The sequence below is a fragment of the Mustela nivalis genome (assembly GCF_964662115.1).
Source record: "Mustela nivalis genome assembly, chromosome: 9".
Classification (NCBI taxonomy): Eukaryota; Metazoa; Chordata; class Mammalia; order Carnivora; family Mustelidae; genus Mustela; species Mustela nivalis.
The window spans coordinates 110,290,703-110,313,731 of NC_139028.1; the positions used below are offsets into that span (position 1 = coordinate 110,290,703).

The following is a 23,029-nucleotide window of genomic DNA, read 5'->3' on the forward strand; positions in this document are numbered from 1 at the left end:
ATAGCATTATCACTGTTCTGACAGGAAAGGGGAAAGTATTCTACTTCCTGAGGCAAAAATAATTTCAAATACTACAAATACTCTAAAAAAACCCACAAGAGAAGAGATTATACCTTGTAAAAATATCAGAGGGAATGGCAAAACAGACTTTTTAGAGGTAATTTAAAAACAAGAAAGTGGGGGCAGTGTGGAACCCAGGTGGCTCCGTCGGTTAAGAGTTAGACTCCTGGTTTCCACTCAGGTCGTGATCTCGTGATCGAGCCCCATGAGCTCTACACCCAGCGTGGAGTCTAACTGAAATTGTCTCCCTCTCACCCTCCCCTGCTCATGTGCTCTCTCCCTCTAAAATTAAAAAACTAAAATCTTAAAAAAAATCAAAGAAAAGGAATGAAGACAAGTGAGCACAGAAAGACTGTTCTATGTAGTCAAATTACAAATAAATAAGCATCTTGGATAAAAAGAGTATGTAAAGAACAGGAAGAGAAGAGAACATCAGAGAGCACAGGGTGGATAATAAATTAAATGAAGTGCTAAAAATTTGACAAATACAATGAGTGTAAAATACTTCATAGCCCTTTTGTCTCAAAGAACTGCAACTTTAAACAAAATCATTTATTCACTTATTCATATACTATATGTATATATACATATATATGGATGTATATATACATATATATGGATGGGGATATGCCTTATGGGTCAAGGTAAAGGAAAAAGAGGGAAACCACTGGATCCTCTGATGTTCTAATCCTTAGAGAGCACTACTTCACTCCAGGGCACTTTTTAAATTTAAATCAAGGATTCTGAAGTAAAACATAAAGGGGAATAAAGAAACACACCATTCTGGATACTCAGTGGAACCAAACTGGAATTCCTTCCAGGCAGTATCTGGGATTCAGAGATGCATGTCTAAAATTTATAATACCAAAATTACCACTGATAATTGGGCAGTGAACTAACACGCAGATCGGACAGCTCAGAGACCACACACATCACCAGGAAATCTCCCAGACTACAAGCCTTCGCCAACAATCTACTCTTTCAGGAACCCTTAGAGAGCACGAAAGACTCAAGCCCTGAAGAACCTTGTATATGGATTACCTTACCACTTTAAGAAGCACAAAAGGATTCAATGAATCCAAAATTGTCACAAGATTCAAATGGTTTCTCTGGGCCATAGAACCTCGGTTCAAAAAAGTTGGTGGGAACTGTTCTGATGCACAGAGCAGGCCTGTTGAGGAGTCTGTTGAAGAAACAACGTATCAAGTTCTGTTTGGATTTAAATCTACTTGCAACACCAATGCATTTTAACTTCTTCAGCTGGTAAAACAGAAAAACAGGTTAAGGGCCTGAGGTTTTTCTGATTACCATATATGAGCTGGTGATTATGCAGTGTTGAATTAGATTAAAGCAAAATCTAATTCTACAAATTAAATGAAAAATACAATGTTTTACATGCATTGATGCTAAAGGTTTCATTCCAGGGAGATTAAAAAGTAAGTATGTATTTAAAACTAAATGAAAATCTCAAGAAAAATTTTGCTTAATAGCATAGAAAGAATTAGGTCTCTGAAACTTTTTAGATACAAAAGAACTTGTGCAATTTTGAATTTAAATAAGAACTTCTCCACCTGTATGCTCAGTGTTTCTACCCTCCAACCACCTTTTCCTGATATCTGAGGGAAGTAAGAAAAGCTAAGACTTACTGTTCTCAAAGCCACCTATTTGATACCATTGTTCTTCTAATTGTAACAAAAGCTCTAAAAAAGTTTTGGCTTTATAATGACTATGTCTAGTCCTCACCGTATGCCCTCCTTCCCTGCTATCCACTGTCCTCAACTACCAGGAATGGAACCTCTTTTGAACACAGGGATCCATTTCGTCCCTGTTCGCTCACTAGTCCTGACACTAACAGAAATTGCTCAATAAGCACTCATTGATGGAAGTGGCAAACAGAATTGGGCAATGTGCAAAGCGTCTCCCTTAAGAGGCTAAACACTCAGTAAAGTGGCAGCTCTCACTTTTTCAGAGTGCTTCTCCCCAGTCCAAGAGAGCAGCTGTGAATTTCAACTCCCAGTGTGACAGGAATAAAGCAGCTCTGCAAAAGAGGCTTTTACAGCCTATGTCATAAGAGATCAGGGAGCCAGAACCACAGGTTCCATCCAGGGACTGTGTTCATTTTGCTCGGGGAGCAGAGTACATGTGACAGGGTTCTCGTGCATGGGTCAGCTTGGGATGAATCCTTAATATTCCTAAAACATTCTAAAATGCGATCTGTACTGGCTGCCTTCAGTCTAACCTTGCTTTTAACAATCCCCGCCAAACAGAACTTTAATCATTTCTTTAGCAGCCTCCAAACTACACTAAATCCAGCTTTACCAAAAATTAATTCACTGGGGGCGATGGGGGGTGGGCAGTGGGCGACACCCCTCCTGGACCTTCCACAAATGGACAGAAAACATTCAAAATCTGTATTTCTTTCACCGTGCCAAGCATTAAATATTATCTGTTCAGTATAAATGTCTACTAGATTCCACATGCCATCTTTGGCCTATCTTAAACTCACAAAAAAGCCTTTTCTAACTGAAGAGATAAAACCAATTGAGGCCAATGACTTCTATCCTCACAAAACAGTGACCACTAGACAAGGCCTGCGCCTTGACTAGAACCTCCAACTTACACTGCTTAAGAAATTATGGACTTCCATTCTTTCAGACCAAATGTGGCTAGACCTGCACCATTCTGCCTGTTTCTCAAAATGAATCAGCAGCATTGTTATCAACCCAAAGAAGGAAATTAAGGGGGAAGAAGGGTTTTTATTATTAATAAATACTATGAGAACCTCCTTCTTTTCTTCCTGTCTTCTATTAAAAACAAAACAAAAGCAACCCACAACTTGTAAAGAGTAATAAAGATCTGATTCAAAGTAAACGGAAAACAATGGTGTGTAACTACACTCCTATACTAAATCTTTCTTTTCATCCATAATTACTTGACTTGTTTGAACTTAACAAGGTTTTTTCCGCATTTTCCCAGGTCTCCTCAGGTAAACTGAGTCCTCTACATGTGACTACCAGTTGACAGGTCAACTGGTAGTCACACGATAGTAACTTTTAGGTCAACTGGTAGTCACATGTAGAAGACTCAGTTTACCTGAGGAGACCTGGAAAATGGCAATTAAACAAATTAACTGGTGACGCTGGTGGGTACAAGCTCACTATACTGTCCTACTTTTGTGTTCTAAAATCTCCACGTTAAAACAGGACAATGTGTTTTTTGTTAAATGTATACTTCTGCCAAGTAAAGAAAAAGACATGTATAAAACCTCTGTTGCCTTGTATAAAAGTCAAGGTCTAACCAGGGGATGGACTTTCTCTAATCTTTTTATCCTCTTTTCAGGTCCTTATGTATACCCACTGAAAGAACCTAATGGGAAGAACCAGTTTAATCAAGTAAAAATGGGACTGAAAACAATCTGGGCAAGATAATTATTAAGTTTTAAAGAGACTATGGAACATTCTTGAGATTGACCTCAATATGTTAGATTATCATTTCAAAGGAAATCATTACATAATGTTCCTTAACATAACAAAGAGCTAACCAACAAACCCAGGGTATATAAGGGGGTCTACAAGTGCTTTTTAACTGGTTTATCCAATACCTTTACCTCTATCCTCAAAACAATTGGATTCACCAATAAAATTTATTTCACCAAAATGCCTATGTACCTCTTAAAACTAGAATCAAACTACTTAGAGAAGGAAGACAGACCCAAAACAGTCAGAATGAAGCTGCGATTAAATGCTAAAGTCCGTCTTCTACTGTGTTTTTGCACCATCTTACGGAGAAGAGGACCAAATTTCTCCAGCTGCCCTTTCAAAGAATCGCAAACGGGGATGCCTGGGTGGCTCAGGGCATTAAGCCTCCTCTTGATTTCAGCATAGGTCGTGACCTCAGGGTTGTGATCAGCTCTGCACTGGGCAAGGAGCACTTAAGAGTCTCTCCCCGTCTTCCCACCTCTCCCTCACAAAAGGGGAAAAAAAAAAAGGTCCGCAAAGGAACAGGTATCAACACTGTCCTCATGAATACTACAGCAAACTTAAGTGTGATTTTTAAGTGTGGTTAGTCTTTGAGGAGACTGACACCCAAGTTTGGCCTCCTGGGGGAGCAAGTTCCACAGGTTGATTCACCATTCTATTAAACCTAATTTTTATTTGCTTTTAAAGCCTGTAAAATTAAGCCTTGGGAGCTTAAAATTAACATAAGCGGAATGATCAAACGTCTTGAAAGTCTGTGACAGAGTAAAATTTTAGACCCGATAGAGGGATGTTCAGGCCTAGCAAGGCCTGCCGCAGCTTGGAACCACTGCAAGTTTGACGAAAGTGATTCTTCGGCAGATCCAGGAAATCCCAACGCTCCCGATGACCCCTCACCTGATTGAACTCCTCGTCAGCATATATATCAATCAAGTCCACTCCTTCTGACATGGCTCCGGAAGGAAGATCGCGAGCCCGGAGAACGGACGAAGTAAGGAAGATGCCACTGCGGTATCCTGAAAGAGGCAAGAGTTAGAAAGCATGAGGGTCCCGGGCTAGGAGGAGAGCAATGGTTGCCAACCTCCCGTCTCCAGAGACGCAGCATCCCGGCAGCCCAAGCTCGGTCCACCCGCTCCGCTCCGCCCCGCCCCCGGCCTCGCGCCGCCCCTCGCTCTCCCAGGCCGCCGGGGCTCGCGGGGCTCGCTGCCCATCACCCTCGGGCCCGACCCGAGTTGCGCCGCAGCTGCCCGTGGCGCGACGGCAAAGTCCAGGCCTCTGCTCCTAGGGGCCCTGGGAAGAACGACGGCGGCAAAGCCCGCAGCCCCAGCCCGCTGCACCTGCCTAGGCTCCAAAGCGGTCCCGGCTAGAGTCCCCGCGGGTCGTGGAGCTCCAGCCGCCTCCGCTCCCCACCCAGGCCTAGTCCTCGCCCCCAACTAGGCCCGCCCCGCTCCCTCCCCACAGACTCGGCCCGGCGCCCTCGGCCTCCTCCCTCAAAGGCCCGCACCCCTCCCCGCCCGCCGACTCCGGCTACCCCAAACTCAACCGACCCCCTCCCAGTCTCAGCGCTGGCCCCGAGCCCTCTTCCGGCCCAGCCGGCCCACGGCCGCGCGCCCCCGTTACCGGGAATATGGCGGCGGCGGCGGCGAGTCCGGACTAGGCCCGAAGCGCGCGAACCGCTCTCGGCCCCAGGTCCCGCCCCCCCCCGCCGCTGGCGTCACACGCACAGCCACTTCCGCAAGACGCAGGGACGCATCTTCCGGCTCAGGCCCTTCAGCGCTGAAGTCCGCACTTCAGGCGTCGGGAAATTCCCGGAAGTGACCTGACCGTAGGCTTCCGGTGTGGGTCGGGAAGGATGGCGGTGGCCTGCACGTTCCAGGTTCTGCCACGGGTAAGGAGCGTAGAGATTTTAGGGTCCCGGGTGTTATAGTGGGGACTGTGTCTCGTCCACCAGCCCAGTCATGAAGACTGCGAGGAGCATCCAGCTGCCTGCTAGCCCAGGGCAAGGGCAGAACCAAGGAGAGATCCGCCTTGCAACAGGAGATTCAGGTCATATCCATCCTTTTCTTAGCTCACTGTGTGCCTGTCTCGTGCGAGACCCAGTTCAGATTTCACCTGTTCCCCAGGTGGAGCTGGCTGCACCACCTCTCGGTGTTCTTCAGGCTGTTCTTTTGTCTAATACCTGTTAGAGATATTTCACATGTTAAGATAATTTTTTTTATTGTAGACTTTTCACGTTGTAACCTCTTAGTACTGCTCTTTGGCTGCTTCTCATAACTTTTGTGTGCGTTGCGTTTTCGTTTCAAGATATTTTCGAGTACGAGTTCCTCTTTTCGAGTTCCCCTTTCGATTTCTTCTTTGACCCATTTGAACTATTGGTTATTCATGAGCTAGAGTGTGTTGTTTAATTTTCACATATTTGTGAATTTTCCAGTTTTCCTTCTGATGTTGATTTCAAGTTTCATGTCAGTGTGATCATTTGTATCATTTTAATCGTTTTAAATTTGGTAAGGCTTGTTTTGCAACCCTAGATAGATAAATAGATGGATAAGGTGATCTATCTTGGAGAGTATTCCCACTCAAGGGTGCTTGAAAATAATGTATTCTGCAGCTGTTGGGTGAAATGTTCTGTACATGTCCGTTTTGGTCCATTTAATCTATATTGTTATTCAGGTCTTCTCTTTATTGATATTCGGTCTAGATGCTCTATCCATTATTGAGTGTGGAATATTGAAATCTTTTTTTATTGTATTGCTGTTTATCTCCCCTTTCAGTTCTGTCAGTTTGTTTCATATGTTTGAGTGCTCTGATGTTGGTTGCATATATATTTATAATTGATTTATATTCCTGGTGCATTTACTCTGTTACCCCTACTCTTATCATTATATGATAATGTCCCGTATCTCTCCTGGTAGTTTTTGACTTAAAGGCTGTTTTTGTTGTTGTTGTTTTTTAAAGATTTTATTTATTTAACAGAGAGAGATCACAACCAGGCAGAGAGGCAGGCAGAGAGAGGGGGGAAGCAGGCTCCCCCAAGCAGAGAGCCCGATGTGGGGCCCGATCCCAGGACCCCGGGATCACCACCTGAGTCAAAGGCAGAGGCTTCAACCCTCTGAGCCACCCAGGCGCCCCTTAGAGCCTGTTTTGATTGACATAAGGAGGGCCATCTTTGCTCTTTGGTTACCATTTGTATGGGATATCTTTTTCATCCTTTTGCTTTCAACTTGTGTGTTCTTACATCTAAAAGAAGTCTGTAGTAACATCATATAGTTGGATCCTGTCTTTTATTTATTTATTTTTTTAAGATTTTATTTATTTATTTGACAGAGAGAGATCACAAGCAGGCAGAGAGGCAGGCAGAGAGAGAGGAGGAAGCAGGCTCCCCGCTGAGCAGAGAGCCCAATGTGGGACTCGATCCCAGGACCCTGAGATCATGACCTGAGCCGAAGGCAGCGGCTTAACCCACTGAGCCACCCAGGTGCCCGGATCCTGTCTTTTAATCCATTTAGCCACTCTAGTGTTTTGGTTGGAGTTTATTTCGTGTGTGAAATAATTACTGATGGAGAACTTATTGCCATTTTGTTCATCGTTTTCTATCCGTCATGTAGCTCCTGTGTCCCTTTTTCCTCACTTCCTGTTACCGTTTATGTTTCATTGTCTCCCCCCGCCCCCGTGGAGACTACCTTTAACCCCATTCACATTTTCTTTTTTTTCTTAAGATTTTATTTATTTATTTGACAGACAGAGATCACAAGTAGGCAGAGAGAGAGGAAGGGAAGCAGGCTGCCCGCTGAGCAGAGAGCCCAATGTGGGGCTCAATCTCAGGACCCTGGGACCATGACCTGAGCTGAAGGCAGAGGCTTTAACCGACTGAGGCACACAGGCGCCCCGACCCCTTTCTCATTTTCTGTTATGTATCTTCTACAAATGTTTATTCTTGGTTCCCATGGGGCTTACATAAAATATAATAATCTATTTTAAGCTGATAATAATTTAACTTCAATTACATACCAAAAAACCTACCCTTGTACTTCACCCTGTTTACATTATTGATGTCATAATTACATAGGTATTTTTTAAAAGATTTTATTTATTTGACAGAGAGAGTGTGTACAAGAAGGCAGAGAGGCAGGCTGTGCAGAAAGCCGGATGCCAGGACCCTGAGATCATGACCTGAGTGGCAGGCAGAGGCTTAACCCACTGAGCCACTAGGCGCCTCTCTCTATATGTATTTTTTAAAAGATTTATTCCATTTATTTATTTTTAAAAGATTTATTTATTTGCTAGAGAACGCACATGTGTACAGAGGTGGGGTGAGTGGAAAGGAAGGGGCAGAGCGAGAGGGTCCCAAGCGGACTCTGAACTGCGTGCAGAGCCCCACCACAGCGTTGGAATTCAGGACCCTGAGATCAAGACCCAAGCAGAAATCAAGAGTCGGTCGCTTACCCAACTGCACCATCCAGGCACCCCTACAATTACATATTTTTGTGTTGTATATCCATTAGCTTATGGTTTTCTATTTCAACTTTTATACCAGAATTAAAAGTGATTTACGTACCACTATTATAATATTCTATATTTGTCACATACTTATCTTTACCTATAATATTTATATTGGTTTGCTTGATGATGTCATAAGTCCCTTGGGCACATTTCAATCTTTTTCATTCTTTTTTTTCTTCCTCTGATTGGGAAATTTCAAATGACCTGTCTTTGAGTTCACTGATTATTTCTTCTGCTTGATCAAGTCTGCCGGTTAAGCCCCATAGTGAATTTTTTTCATTTGGTTATTCTATTCTTCAGTTCCAAAATTTGTTTGGTTCTTTTTAATATTTCTTCTTGTTGATTCTGTTCATGCTTTTTTTTTTTTTTTTAAGCTCATCGAACATTTTGATGACTGTTGTTTTGAGTACTTTGTCAGGTAATTCATATGCCTCTGTTTTTTTAGGGCCAGCTTCTAGAGATTTATTTTCTTCCCTTGACTGGGCCATGTATTCCTGTTTCTTCATGTCCCTTGCAACTCTCTGTCAGATCCACACTTCTGAAAAAAGTTACCTCTCCTAAGTCTTTGTGGACTGGCTTTGTAGAAGAAAAGACCTTCACCAGTCAGCTTGGCTAGAGATTCCAGGAGCCTGTCAGACTTCTTGCATGGATAGGTCTTCTCTAGGCTTATGCATGTGAATTCCCATTTGGAAGGATTTGCTGGCTTCTTTTTTTCAGGAATCTCTTACCTGGTTTCTGGACTTCTCTTAGAGGGAGTTGGTCCATGTATTGTTCAGTTGGTGTCTCTGTGAAAAAAGGAGAGTGTGAGGCTTCCTGTTCAGTCATCTTGCTGGTGTCACTACCTTCTCATTGCATTTTGATAGGTTTTGACCTTCTCCAAATTGGGAGCCTGTGGAGGATTAGGAACCATGCCATCACTGTATGCTCAGAATGCAACACAAGCAAGTGACTAATATATACCATTCCATAAGAATCTTAAGGGAGGGGCGCCTGGGTGGCTCAGTGGGTTGAGCCGCTGCCTTCGGCTCAGGTCATGATCTCAGAGTCCTGGGATCGAGTCCCGCATCGGGCTCTCTGCTGAGCAGAGAGCCTGCTTCCCTCTCTCTCTCTCTGCCTGCCTCTGCACAATCTACTTGTGATTTCTCTCTGTCAAATAAATAAATAAAATCTTTAAAAAAAAAAAAAAGAATCTTAAGGGAGGGGCACCTGGGTGGCTCAGTGGGTTAAAGCCTCTGCCTTCAGCTCAGGTCATGGTCCCAGGGTCCTGGGATTGAGCCCCACATCGGGCTCTCTGCTTGGCAGGGAGCTTGCTTCCTCCTCTCTCTCTGCCTGCTTCTCTGCCTACTTGTGATCTCTGTCAAATAAATAAATAAAATCTTTAAAAAAAAAAAAGAATCTTAAGGGAATATAAAGGAAGGAGAAAATATTTCTGCTGGAGAATTTCTGGAAGGGTATTAAGTTAAGAATACATTTGCAGTTAGGGCTGGGCTCCAGTCCTAACTGCATTTACGATCTGGGTGAACTTGGTAAGTTATTTAACCTCCTGAGACTCAGCTTCCTGTGTAATAAAGTGGGGACAGTATCAACATAATTTCGTAAGAACTAAATGAGATTGAATGCATTTAGCACCTAGTAAGTGTTGAGTGAATGCCAGTGATGTTAGTCCTTATAAAGGTGTTTGTGGTTTATTTCAGATGCTTGCTCTGTCAAGGCGCCATCTAGTGTCTCCTTTGCTCGGTGCACCATCATTCAGCCGTTGCTACAGAGGTGACAGCCCAACAGATTCCCAAAAAGACATGATTGAAATCCCTTTGCCTCCGTGGCAGGAGCGAACTGATGAGTCCATAGAAACCAAAAGAGCCCGGCTGCTCTATGAGAGCAGAAAAAGGGGAATGTTGGAAAACTGTATTCTGCTTAGGTAGGGAAATATGAGACTTGGTTTCACTTTCTTTTTTACTGGAGATGGCTTTTTAATCTTTGTTTTCTCTCTTTCTCGTTTTAGCCTCTTTGCTAAAGAATATCTGCACCACATGACTGAGAGGCAGCTGAACCTTTATGATCGTCTGATTAATGAGCCCAGTAATGACTGGGATATTTACTACTGGGCCACAGGTACTGGGCATGATGTGAAAAGTAGGATGATGCAGTCTGATTGAGTCTGGAATTTTGTGTCCTTGGCAATTTTTTTCTTTTGTTCATGCAGTCAACACTCAACCCCAGCACTCTCTCCAAATTTTTCAAAGCGTGCAAAATGGTTTTATTAAAGTTCTTTGTTTGCAAGCAACAGAAACCTGTCTGACATAAGCAAAAAGGGAGTTTAGTGGAATGGTGTGGAAAGGCAGAGTTACAGAAAAACTAGGCTGGGAAGGGGGAATGGTGTGGAACCCGATAGCTCTAAAGGCTGTGTAGCAAGTGTTCCTTGATAGTCTAAAAACAGCACTACCTTTGGGAAGAACAGTTCTTACTGTTTATAGTTAGGATTAGCTTTGGCTGTCAGAAAAAACAAACAAACCAGTAATAGCTTAAATAAATCAGGACTGTATTTCTCTCTCATAACATCAGTCCAGAGGTAGGCATTTCATTCAGAAGTCATGCGGTGCAGATCCCCCAGATGGCTGTCATGTGCTGTCTACCTCATGGTTGAAGGTGGTTGCTGTGGCTCTGTCTGTCATGGCTTATGTTTCAGCCAGGAGAGAGTGTGTAGAAGCTCACGCCTTACTTTTCATGAGTCCTCAGAAGAGTATGCTCCACACTCTCCCTAGTTTTCCATTGCCCACAGTTTCAGTCACATGATGATTTCTGGTCAGGATGAACAAATAATATAGTCTGTTTCATGCATCCAGTTACATTGGGGGTTCTGTTATCAAGGAAAAATGGGAGAATGGATATTAGCGGACATCTCCTCCATTTCTTTCACACTCCCGGCTCTTCTGGTTTTAAGTTTCCAGCCCAGATTTGAGTCATAAATAGAAACCATTCTGTAGGTTCTGAGCATAAAGTGTGATAATACAGTCTTGAGACTTATATAGAGATTGGAAAGCCCACAAAGTGTAAATATTTACTCTGCGCTCCCGTAGTGTTGTTGAGTAAAATTCCATCAAATGAATTTGCCCCACTGTTTGTTTATCCGTTGACCAGGGGAGGGACATCAGGGTGTTTCCAGTTTTAGGCGATTATGAGTAAAGCCACTATAAATGTTTGCATATAGCTTTTTGTGGGTGTAGGTTGCAGTTTTTCTTGGGTTAAAAACCCAGGAGAAGGGTCACTGAGTCATATGGTAAGAGTTAAGACAAACTTTTTCTATAATGGAAAAGGGAGTATATATTTAGGCCCGGTGCAGACCATACGGTCCTTGTCTTGAGTCTTCCACTCCTGCCATTGGAGCCCACAGGCTGCCGTTGCTACAGTGTTGCAATAACATTTTATTGACAGACCTTGAACTTTAAATTTCATAGGGTTTTCATCTGTCACAAAATACCCTTTTGACTTTTTTCCTGAACCATTTAAAAGTCATTCTTAGCGCACAGGCCATATAAAAACAGGCAGCAGGCCATAGTTTGCTGACTCCTCTGTTAAGTGAAAGAGGCCAGACTCAAAGTCTGGTCATACGTACTCTATGATGTCATTTTTATGATGTTCTGGGAAAGGGCAAAACTATAGGGGCAGCAGACAAATTCATCGTTGTCAGGGACTAGATGTGAAGTTCCCCGTCCTTACCAGCACTTGGTGATAGCAGGATTTTGTTTTTGTTTTTAGCCATGTTAAGAAATAGACAGTGATATTTCACTGTAGTGAATTGGCCTGGCCCTGATGATTAAGGATATTGAGGATCTTTTTTAAGTGCTTCTTTGCCATTCCTACATCTTTGCTCTTATGTCTCTTCAGGACTTACCCCACCTTTGTTTTTACCTTGGGTTGGTTCATTTTCTAACTGAGGTTTGAGTGTTTGTTGTGTCAGATTGAAATTCCTTATCAGGTATGTGTCTTGGAAATTTCTTTTTCCTTGCTTATGGTTTGTCTTTGCATTTTCTTAACGTTGTCTTTCACAGAGCAGTTTTTAATTTTGGTGAAGTACAGTGTTTTCTTTGGTATGCTAGTGGATCGCGCTTTTGATACTGTGTCTAAGAATCTGTTTTATCCTGGGGCGCCTGGGTGGCTCAGTGGGTTAAGCTGCTGCCTTCGGCTCGGGTCATGATCTCAGGGTCCTGGGATGGAGTCCCGCATCGGGCTCTCTGCTCGGCAGGGAGCCTGCTTCCCTCTCTCTCTCTCTGCCTGCCTCTCCATCTACTTGTGATTTCTCTCTATCAAATAAATAAATAAAATCTTTAAAAAAAAAAAAAAGAATCTGTTTTATCCAAAGTCACAAAGATTTTCTCTGTTTTTCTTCTCGGAATTTTATAGTTTTAGAATCACCTCTTGAGTTTCTCAAAAAACAAACAAACAAACAAACAAAAACAACCAGAAAAACAAAAACCTACTTGGGTTTTGATTGGAGTTGTGTTAGAACAACAGATCAAATTCTTCTAGCATTGAGAATTGTCTAATCTCTCACATTCTGTATCTCCATTTATTTAGATTATTGACTCTCTTTTTTACATTTAATATCTTAAAATTTTATTTTTCTCAGATAGAGAGTGAGCACATGAGCTGGAAAGAGGGACAGAGGGAGAGGGAGAAGGAGACTTCCTGCTGAGCAGGGAGCCCCATGCAGGGCTCGATCCCAGGACCCTGGGATCATGACCTGAGCAGAAGGCAGACGCTTCACCGACTGAGTCACCCAGGCGCTCTCAGGTCTTTGACTTCTTTAATTAGCATGTTATCTATTGTTGTATAACAAATTACCCCAAAACTTACTGGCTTTAAATAAACCCGCCCTTATTATCTCAGCCTTTCTGTGGATCTAGAATCCAGTCATGGCTTAGTTGGGTGCTGTGCTCTACTCTGTCACAAAGTTTCAATCAAGGTGTCAGCCTAGGGTCTGGGGGTTCATCTGGAGGCTCAGTCAGGGGAGGATCTGCTTTAAGTTCTCTCTGGTGTTGGCACAGTTAAGTTCCTCACAGGTTCCCCACCTGCAGGCCCAAGTTCTTTGCTGGCTGTTTCCTAGCGGCTGCCTTCTGTTCCTTGTCACAAGGGCCTCTCCTGCTTGGAAGCTTGCTTCTTCAAAACATTCAAGCCAAGAAGGCAACAGAGGAGTCTCCTAGCAGGAAGGAAGTCTCCGTGGTTTGTAACCTAGTCACGGAAGTGACATTGTATTGTCCTTGCTGTGTTCTGTTGGTTAGAATCAAGTTGTTAGGTCCAGCCCAGGGCAGGGAGTAGGCATGAGAATCAAGCAAGAGCACGGTAGAGGTGCAGGTCTTTGGGGGCCATCTAGAAGCCTAACTGCTACAATCTGTGTTTGTAGTTTAAGTGTATTTTGGAGATATTTTGCTGGGTTTGTAACTAGGTATTTCATATACTTTTGTGCCATTATAAATGGTACTTTAAGAGAATTTTTCAATTTCCCATTGTTGGTAGAATGTATAAATACAATTGATTTTTGTATTCTGTATACTCAGATCTAGAAGCTGTTTTGTAGATTCTTTGGAATTTTCTGTGTAGACCGCTGTGTCATCTGTGAACAGGGAAGATTTTCTTCTTTTCCAGTCTGTATGCTCATTGTATCTTTAGTCTGCTTTATTGCAGTGTCCAGGATCTCTGGTATAATGCTGGGTAGTAGCAGTGAGAGCGGTACCCTTGACCTGTTCCTAGTGTTAGGGGGAAAGTATTCACTCTTTCATTATTAATATACTGTTACCTGTAGGTTAGTCATAAATGCCTTTTATCAGATTGAAAAAATTTCCTTCCATTTGTATATAGAGCATTTTTTCATAAATAGATGCTGAATTTTGTCAGGTGCTTTCTAGGCATTTCTGTAGACACTGTAATTTGTTTGGTCATATGCTTTTTTCCCCTTAGTTTATTGATGTGATGAATTTTTTATTGATTTTCAGATATTAAACCAACCTGGCCTTCTCGTGGTAAACATCTCCTGGTCTTTTGCTTGATTGATTTCATTTGCCAGTACTTTGGAGATCTTTGTATCTGTCTTTATGGGGTACTGGTGTGTAGTTGTCTTGTAAGGTTATCTGGTTTTTTTTTTTTTTTTTAAAGATTTTATTTATTTATTTGTCAGAGAGTGAGCGAGTGAGAGCGAGCACAGGCAGACAGAGTAGAAGGCAGAGTCAGAGAGAGAAGCAGGCTCCCTGCAGAGCAAGGAGCCCGATGCGGGACTCAATCCCAGGACACTGGGATCATGACCTGAGCCGAAGGCAGCTGCCCAACCAACTGAGCCACCCAGGTGTCCCAGGTTATCTGGTTTTGATCAGGGTAATGCTGGCTTCATAAAATGAGTTATGAAGTGTTCTTCTCTTCCATTTTCTGGGAAGGTATATAGAGTTGGTATTACTTAAATATTTGGTAGAATTTGCTAGGGAAGCCTTCTGGATCTGAGGTTTTCTCTTTTGGAAGGTTTTAACTGTAAAGTCTAATTTTTTTTTTTAATATCTATGGAATAATTCAAGTTCTCTGTTTCTTCTTACTTAGATGAGGTCTGTTTATTAGTGTGTCTTTAAGAAATTTGGCCACATCACATAAGGCGTTAAGTCTATGGATATGAAGTTATGGTCATATTCCCTTTTTCTTTAAATGTCTGAAGAGCTGTAGTAAGGTCCCTCCTTTATTTCTAATATTGGTAATTTGTGGGGTTTTTTTCTTTTTCTTGGTCAGTGTAGCTAAAAGTTTATCGATTTTACTTATTTTTCAGAGAACCAGCTTTTGGTTACATTGTTTTTGCTCTGTTTGTCTTTTTCTAATTTCATTGATGTCTGCTCTTTATTTCCTTTTTTCCTCCTTGTGTTGGGCTTAGTTTGCTCTTATTTTTTTAGTTTTGTAAGGTGAGAGTTGAGCTTATTGATCTGAGACCTCCTTTTCTACTGTAAGCATATAATGCTATGAATTTCCCTCTAAGCACTGCTTTAGTGTCACATTGCGAATTTGGATGGGTTTTTCTCATACATTCAATTCCTAATTTCCCTTCTGACTTCCTCTTTGACCCATGAGTTGTTTAGAAGTTTCTTTCTTTCTTATTTTTTTCTTTAATATTTATTTATTTGACAGTGAGGGGACACAAGCAGGGGGAGCAGCAGAGGGAGAGGGAGAAGCAGATTCCCTGCTGAGCAGAGAGCCCGAGTCAGGGCTTGATTCCAGGAACCTGGAACTCAAACAGCTGAGCCACCCAGGTGCCCCTCAGGCTCATTCAGGTTCATTCATTTTGAATGAAACTTATGGGGCTCAGTAGGTTAAGCCTCTGCCTTCGGCTTAGGTCATGATCCCAGGGTCCTGGGATCGAGCCCCACATCGGGCTCCTTGCTCAGCAGGGAGCCTGCTTCCCCCTCTCTCTCTGCCCGCCTCTCTGGCCACTACTGATCTATCTCTCTCTCTCTCTGTCAAATAAATAAATAATCTTTAAAAAAAAAAAAAAAGAATGAAACTTACTCATTCCATTAGGACCCCAGAACTTAGATTGTGTAGTTTCAGTTCTTTTAAGTTTTTCAAAATTTGTTTTATGGCCTGAACTATGACCGTACACTTGATAAATGTCTCATGTGCCCTTCTTTGAACATAACATGTCTTCTGCACCTGTGGATGAAGTGCGCTTTCAGTGTCAACTCAGGCAGCTTGGTTGATGCCGTTCTTCCTGGTCTCGATGTTCTGACTGGTTTCCTCTGTACTTTGTTGATGAATAAGAGAAAAGTGCTGAAATCTCTAGTTATCTTGTGGATTTGTCTATTACTCCTTTCAGTTCTCTGTTTTTCCTTCATATATTTTGAAGCTCTGTTTTTTTTTTTTTTTTAAGATTTATTTATTTATTTGACAGAGATCACAAGTAGGCAGAGAGGCAGGCAGAGAGAGAGGGAGAAGCAGGCTCCCCGCTGAGCAGAGAGCCTGATGTGGGGCTCGATCCCAGGACCCTGAGATCATGACCTGAGCTGAAGGCAGCGGCTTAACCCACTGAGCCACCCAGGCACCCTTGAAGCTCTGTTTTGTGAAAACATACTTAGGGGGTTCTATCTTCTTGACGAATTGACTCCTTTACCATTATATATAATGTCTTTCTTTATTGCTGATAATATTCTTTGTTCTGAAGTGTCAGATAATAATTTAGGCCAGCTTTCTTTTGATTAGTGTTTGCATGATATATATTTTTCCCATCTGTGTTAGTTTTCTGTGCTACATAGTAAATTACAAGAAACGGGCACCTGGGTGGCTCAGCCCTTAAGCATCTCCCTTCAGCTCAGGTCATGATCCCAGGGTCCTGGGATCAAGTCCCACATCAGGCTCCCTTTCCCACTCCCCCTTCTTGTGTTCTCTCTCTCTTTTTGTCAAATAAATAAATAAAATCTAGAAGAACTGAGAGAAACAGTGATTTTAGACAGCATGGTTCGTACATATTTAACATACATATGACTGTATGTACATATGACATACAGTCATAGTTCTATAAGTGAGAAGTTCCGTAGGCCTAGAACTCAGTCTGAAATTGGTGTCAGCTGTTCTGCATTCCTGTCCGGAAGCTCATTCAGGTTCTTAGAATTCATGTGCTTAGGGTTAGGGGCTTGAGGACAATTGTCTTGCTCCCTGTTGATCTTTTTCAGCTCCGGGAAGCCACATGCAGGTCCTTGCCTGCAGGCTTCCTTCCATCTCAGCCATGGAGATTCTACCTCACGTGGAATCCCTCTGAACACTTCAGATCTCTCTGACTTTCCTTCTGCCACCAGCTGGAGAACAGTGCTTTGAAAGAGCACATGTGGGGCGCCTGGGTGGCTCCGTCAGTTAAGCATCTGACTCTTGATTTCAGCTCAGGTCATGATCTCAGGGTTGTGAGATCGAGCTCCGTGCTGGGTGTGGAGCCTGCTTAAGCCTCTCTCTCTCCCTCTCCTCCCTTAAAAAACAAATAAAATAAAGGGCACATGTGATGAAGTGAGAACGACCTGGATAATTTCCTTGTGCTGAGGTCAGCTGTGCCGTATAACCTAATTGCGGTCGACATCGTTATGTTCACAGTCCTGAGGGTTACGCAGGACTTGTATGCAAGGGGAGTGGGAAATACTGAGGGCCAGCTTCAAATCTGCCCCCCACACCATCCCTTTGCTTTTGACCTATCTTTGTCTTTATGCTCAGATCAAGCTTCTTCTAGATAGCATATGTCATCTCTTTTTTATTCAGTCTCTACCTTTCCATTGATATGTTTGGCCATTTGCATTTAGTAATTGAGCAATGTGGTTGAATTAAAATCTGCAGTCCTTTTGTTTCCTGTGTCTTCCATCTGTTCTTTTTTCCTTTTCTCCTCTATTTCCATTTTTTTAATTGAATATTTTAAATTTCATATGACCTCCATTGTTGGTTTACTGTTTATACTTTTTGTAGTGATTGCCCTAGGCTTTACCATATACGTCTGTAATGAATTAGTCTCTCTTCAAGTTATATTTACTGTATCACATAAGATACAAGAACTTTACAATATATACTCCCAATTCTTCCCTCCCATCCTGTCGTTGTCACACTTTTTGCTTTTACTTACATTGTGAGCCTATACTATATTTCTCTTGTTTCACTTTAGACAATTGTCTTTTTAATTTTTTTTTTTAAGATTTTATTTATTGATTTGACAGAGAGGGAGTATACAAGCGGCAGAGCGGCTGGCAGAGGGAGAGGGGGAAGCAGGCTTTCCGCTGAGCAGGGAGCCCAATGCGCGGCTCGATCCCAGGACCTTGGGATCGTGACCTGAGCCGAAGGCAGACACTTAACCGACTGAGCCACCCAGACACCCTAGACAATTATCTTTAGAGCAGTTTAAAATAAGGTAGAGAATGTTATATTTTATATACATAGTTTTATAAATTGTAATTTTTATAGTATATTTTATATATGTACAACAATAAATAACTGTATCAAATATATTTTATATTAACCTTTATTTTAGTCATCGCTGGAGATCTTCATTTTTTTGTATAGATCCACGTTTCTATCTGGTATCCTATTCCTTCTGCCTGAAGAACTTCCTTTAATGTTTCTTGTCGTGCAGGTCTGCTCTTATGAATTATCTCTGTTTTTGTCATTTTTGAAAGATATTTTCACTGGGTGTGGAATTACAGGTTCACAGGATTTTCTTTCAGCACATTAGAGGGGCCTGTTTGGTTGGCTGTTAGTGTGCGGGGTTGAGGCCGTCTGGTCAGGAGCGGCCCTGGGTCTGGGTTTGCTGTTTCAGTTACCTGTATTGTACCTTCACCTTCCAATTCCTGTAGCATTACCGTGAGCTGTTTCCTGGTATGTGTCGGTTCTGACAAGAACTCTACTGTGTCTCTTTATTCCCATGCATGTAATGTCTCTTTTCTTCCTGAATGCTTACACCATTTCATCTTTGGTTTTTAGGTGTTGAATATGATGTGTCTCGATGTTTGCTCTTGGTATTTTTCCTGCTTGGGTTCTCCAGGCGTGTAGGCTCCCATACACTGTTTACTTGTTCCCTCCAGCTTCCAGATTCTGTTTTGTGTCTTTAATTCTTTTCTTTTTCTGTATCAGTTTGGGGAGTTTGTAGCGGTGAGACTGATCGGTCTTCTAGTTTGCCAGTTCTTTCCTGCACTGCAGTGTTGAGTCTCTTGATGAACTTGTTGAGGTCAATCTGCTTATTTGCTACTGTGTTTTTAGTTCTAACATTTACATTTGGCTTTTATGTTTCCAGCTCTGTAGTCGAGCTGCTCATTTGTTCCTACATTTTTGACTACTTTTTCTGGTAGAGTCTTTAATAGTTTAGTTATTTTTTATTTTTTATTTTTTTTTTTTTATTTTTTTTTTTTTTTAGATTTTTTTATTTATTTATTTGACAGAGAGAAATCACAAGTAGGCAGAGAGGCAGGCAGAGAGAGAGAGAGGAGGAAGCAGGCTCCCTGCTGAGCAGAGAGCCCGATGCGGGACTCGATCCCAGGACCCTGAGATCATGACCTGAGCCGAAGGCAGCGGCTTAACCACTGAGCCACCCAGGCGCCCTAGTTTAGTTATTTTTTAAAGATTTTATTTATCAGAGAGAGGGGGGCATGTGAGCAGGGAGAAGGGCAGAGAGAGAAGCAGACTCCTCACTGAGCAGAGAGCCATGTGTGGGGCTGGATCCCAGGACTCCAGGATCACGACCTGCGCTGAGGTAAATGCTTTGAAATGACTGAGCCACCCAGACCCCCTAACGTATTAGTTACTTTTAAATTCCGTAACAGTTCTGACATCTGGGTCATCCCCAAGGCTTTTTTTTTTTTTTTTTTTTTTTTAAAGATTTTATTTATTCATTTGACACAGAGAGATCACAAGTAGGCAGAGAGGCAGGCAGAGAGAGAGAGAGGAGGAAGCAGGCTCCCTGCGGAGCAGAGAACCCGATGCGGGACTCGATCCCAGGACCCTGAGATCATGACCTGAGCCGAAGGCAGCGGCTTAACCCACTGAGCCACCCAGGCGCCCCCAAGGCTTTTTCTGTTGATCGCTTTGTCTCTTCACAGGGTGTTGTGTTTTTCTTCTTTTGTGCACATGCGTATCTCATAATCTTTAATTGAATCTTAGACATTACAAGTAGGACAGTAAAGAGGGAAGTGAATGGTATTTATGCCTAGACATGGGCGCGCTTCCGGTAAGTTGCTAGGATGGATCGAGTCGGTCTAGTTAGGAGTTAGGCTCGCCTGGATTCTGTTCCTGCGCTCCTTCCCTTCCCTGCGCCTCCAGCCTCTTGCTGCCAGGGGCTGAGTTTCCGGAAGGTACTTCTCAGTGTTCCTGTTTTCCCCTCAGCTTTTCAGCCTTCCCCCTATTTCTGTGCCTCAAAGGGAATCTCTCGCTGCTCCTGCCTTTCCCCAACAGGAGATTCCTGTTGCTTCGCACTTGGGGGAAGGAAGGTTGGGAGGGCGTTCTCCATTATCCGGTTCACCATCCCAGATGGGTCCTTGAACAAGTAGGAAGTAGGATTTGCAGACCTACACCCAGGCTTTTAAGGCTTTTATTTCGTTGAGGAGAAGGGCTGGGCTGGGCTTTATGCGCGTTTTTTTTTTTTTTTTGCGCGGTGTTGGCCACTCCGCTGCTCCCAGCTTGCACCGGTGAGGGTGAGGGTGACTTTCTCCCGCCTCTTGCTCTGAACTAGTCTTGGTCAGGAGCGCACTCTGGAGGGTTCCTGAGAACAGTCTGCAGGGCGTGCACTCCCCCGGCGTCTGTGGTTAGCCTCCACTTGGCTTGTAGCAGTTGGTTAAACATTTTAGCCGAACTCTTCTGCCCTGTCCGGTGGTATCCGGCGTCTGTTCTTCCTGGGCCCTGTCTCGGGCAGGCACGTGCTCTATGAAAGTGCTCTAGTGCACTTTCTCCTTTGTGGGGGAGCTTCTCTTCCCTTAGATTTTATTCTACTTGGTTCCCCCGTGACTTCTGTTCTCAGATGACTTCACAGAAAGTCATGCTCTTTGTAGTTTTTCTGGATTTTCTTGTTAGGATGAGCCCAGTGTTCTTTCCAACTTGCACTCAACCTCCTGTCTGGCCTTCAGTGATCACAAGAACAAAGCAAAACCCGACACCAAGCCCACTAGACGCTGGGCTCTGTGCTGAGTGAGGGGGAATTCAGCTTTGAGGAATTCTCTCTCCCAACGTTGTAGTCTTGGTGGGAGGGTCCTTCTCGAGCACGTTACCTAAGCTTCCCCGGTGGGAGGCTTTGCTTGTAACTGGAATCTTAAGCGAGTACCTCCAGGTGGCGAGAGAGGTGGGAGGTAGGCAGGCATACGGGGCCCCCTCGCGCACCCCCAAGAGGACACTCCCGTAGCTCTGCTGCCCATGCCCTTGGGGCTTCTCCATCCGCATCTGGTTCTCCGGGGTCATGTCCATTTTGTGCGCCTCTGACGGTCTTCTAATGAATTCTTTTTTGCTGAAGTTAGTGGAGCTCCTAGTCTGCCATGTACAACCGAGGACTTCCACCTCGGGAAACGTATAGGCTGGAAGGGGAAACACAGTACCCAGAAAACACAGAAATACCGAGTGCAGAGCAAAATCGTGCTGCCAAGTATGGACCGGCCTGGGGGTCAGCCAACTTGTTCATAAAAGGCCAGACGGTAAATATTTCAGTCTTGTGGCCATATGGTCTCTGTTACAGCTACTCAGCTCTGCCATCCTCGTGCAGAAGCGGCCGTGGACAGTATGTAAACAGATGGGAGCAGCTGTTCCAATAGAGCTGTTTACCCAGGCGGGCAGCCGTGGGTCACCCGCTCCCGCTCCAGGCCACTGTGTGCATTTAGAGGAAGACTAGAGGCAGTGTGTATATCTCCTGGTTCTTTGCAAAGGCCAGAGTTTCAAGTGTCAGGGTCCTTATGCCTGAGGATTAACTGACATCATTCTTTCTGCCCATTCCTCTCTTGCAGAAGCAAAACCAGCCCCAGAAATATTTGAAAACGAAGTCATGGCACTGCTGAGAGACTTTGCTAAAAATAAAAACAAAGAGCAGAGACTGCGTGCCCCAGATCTGGAATACCTCTTTGAAAAGCCACATTGAGCTGTGCACCGCCGCCTGCCGTGGGGGCTTCGTCGTGGACCCTAACTTAGGATAGATCCCGGCCTTGACTTCCTGCTGCTCCTGAGACACTCAGCCCACCCAGACTGTTTGTCTTGCTTCAGATGCTGGACCCATCTCTCAGGACATGTAAATACTGGGTGTGACTCATTCTCACACTTTGTTGGTTTGGTTTTAAGCCTTAAAGCAGTTGCTGGTGTTGCCGGCACTCTGGCCTGTTTCTCTGGCTCCGGTCTTTGGAGTCGGGCCTCTGCCACAGGAGGGCGGTGTCGGGACGCGTGACGCGTGTAGCTCACCAGTAGCTTCCAGAAGTGTGTGCCCTGCAAAGAGACAGCCAGCTGCGGGGGCTGGATAGTAAGCTTCCCTGAGCAGCCCAGGGCTTTGTTCAAGTGAAATCTGCTCCCCCTTCCCCCCCCCAGGTAGGGTCCTTCCTCCTGGGGCAGCAGACCCAAGGCCCCTGAGCTGACTCTTTCAGAGGCGCGGCGGGCAGAGCGAGGGCGGCAGGCGGGATGTGTGGGCTCGCTGCTGACGAGTCCACATCCTCCTCATCAGATTGTCTCACAAACGTTCACTCTGTACACTGAAAGATAATTAAATATTAAAGAATATTTTATGAAGGAGAAATCACAGTTCCCGGCCCTCACACAATTATTTTAATTCTGTCTGTCCTCATATAATCCACAGTCACTTGTCTCCAGAGTTATATAAGGTGACAGCCACAGGATTGATTCCCGTGTGGCACGATGGCAAGCGTTCTCGGTCTTTCTACAGTCTTCCCGGTGATTGTAGTTGACGAATCGACAACACATAAGCAATAACATCTTAGAATGAATCGGTTGGCAGTGCTGAGCTCCGGGGCCAGGAGACTAATGTGTGTCTAGCAGTGGTCTCCCTGGAAGGATTTGCTCTCAGAACTGTAACCCAGTCAGCACTGTCGCCCCCCACCCCCCGGGCTGGGCGGGGACCCTCCGAGGTACAGACCTCAGAAAGCAGGCCTGGGGAGGGATAAGCACTGGGTTGGTGATCACAGGAGATGCATGCGGAGAGGCAGTGCCTGCTTCCAGCATCCTGGAGCGGAGGGGTTCCTGGAGAGCCTCGGCCCGGTCCTCCTTGCCCCTCAGTGTGCCCGGCTGAGAAGAGAAGAGAACTAGCTTTTACGTAGGGGACCCGTGAGAGCCCCACAGCACTCCTACGGACAAGTGGTGTTATGCTAATTTTGTAGATGAGAAAGTGGGCTCAGAGAGCAGTTTGTCCAAGGTCAAGCCGCTGTTTCGTCAGAAGGTGACAATCTCCTTTAGTTCTGCTGCCAAAGTGGAGGAACTTTTCACTAGATCACTCTTCTTTACTGGTGGAAACTTAGTAGGAATTCATGCTTTGC

The 23,029-nt window shown here is 44.0% G+C and overlaps 2 protein-coding genes and 1 long non-coding RNA gene across 12 annotated transcripts in view; 2 read left to right on the plus strand and 1 right to left on the minus strand.

Annotated features, from left to right (window-relative positions):
* The window catches only part of LOC309873072, a 10,181-nt gene extending 6,464 nt beyond the window's left edge, over window positions 1–3,717 (plus strand). Inside the window, exon 4 of the long non-coding RNA XR_014316179.1 lies at window positions 3,400–3,717. This is a non-coding gene — a long non-coding RNA (uncharacterized lncRNA). The remainder of the gene's footprint in view (window positions 1–3,399) is intronic.
* The window catches only part of CPSF7 (cleavage and polyadenylation specific factor 7), a 22,373-nt gene extending 17,109 nt beyond the window's left edge, over window positions 1–5,264 (minus strand). For 2 of the 10 annotated variants that reach the window (XM_082748035.1, XM_082748032.1), the window contains exons 1-2: window positions 5,084–5,246; window positions 4,434–4,552 (exon numbers count right to left, since the gene is read on the minus strand). In XM_082748035.1, the coding sequence (XP_082604161.1) occupies window positions 4,434–4,487 (54 nt within the window). In that variant the 5' untranslated portion in view covers window positions 4,488–4,552; window positions 5,084–5,246. Of the gene's footprint in view, window positions 1–1,106; window positions 1,244–4,433; window positions 4,553–5,083 lie in introns of those variants that run through there. The other 8 variants (XM_082748029.1, XM_082748034.1, XM_082748033.1 and 5 more) reach the window with 6 other exon arrangements.
* SDHAF2 (succinate dehydrogenase complex assembly factor 2) lies at window positions 5,261–22,275 on the plus strand. Its single transcript, XM_082748050.1, has 4 exons — window positions 5,261–5,424; window positions 9,731–9,954; window positions 10,039–10,148; window positions 21,503–22,275. The coding sequence occupies exons 1-4, from the start codon at window positions 5,389–5,391 to the stop codon at window positions 21,631–21,633; spliced, it is 501 nt and encodes a 166-aa protein (XP_082604176.1). The 5' UTR covers window positions 5,261–5,388; the 3' UTR covers window positions 21,634–22,275.
* The last annotated feature ends 754 nt before the right edge of the window (window positions 22,276–23,029 follow it).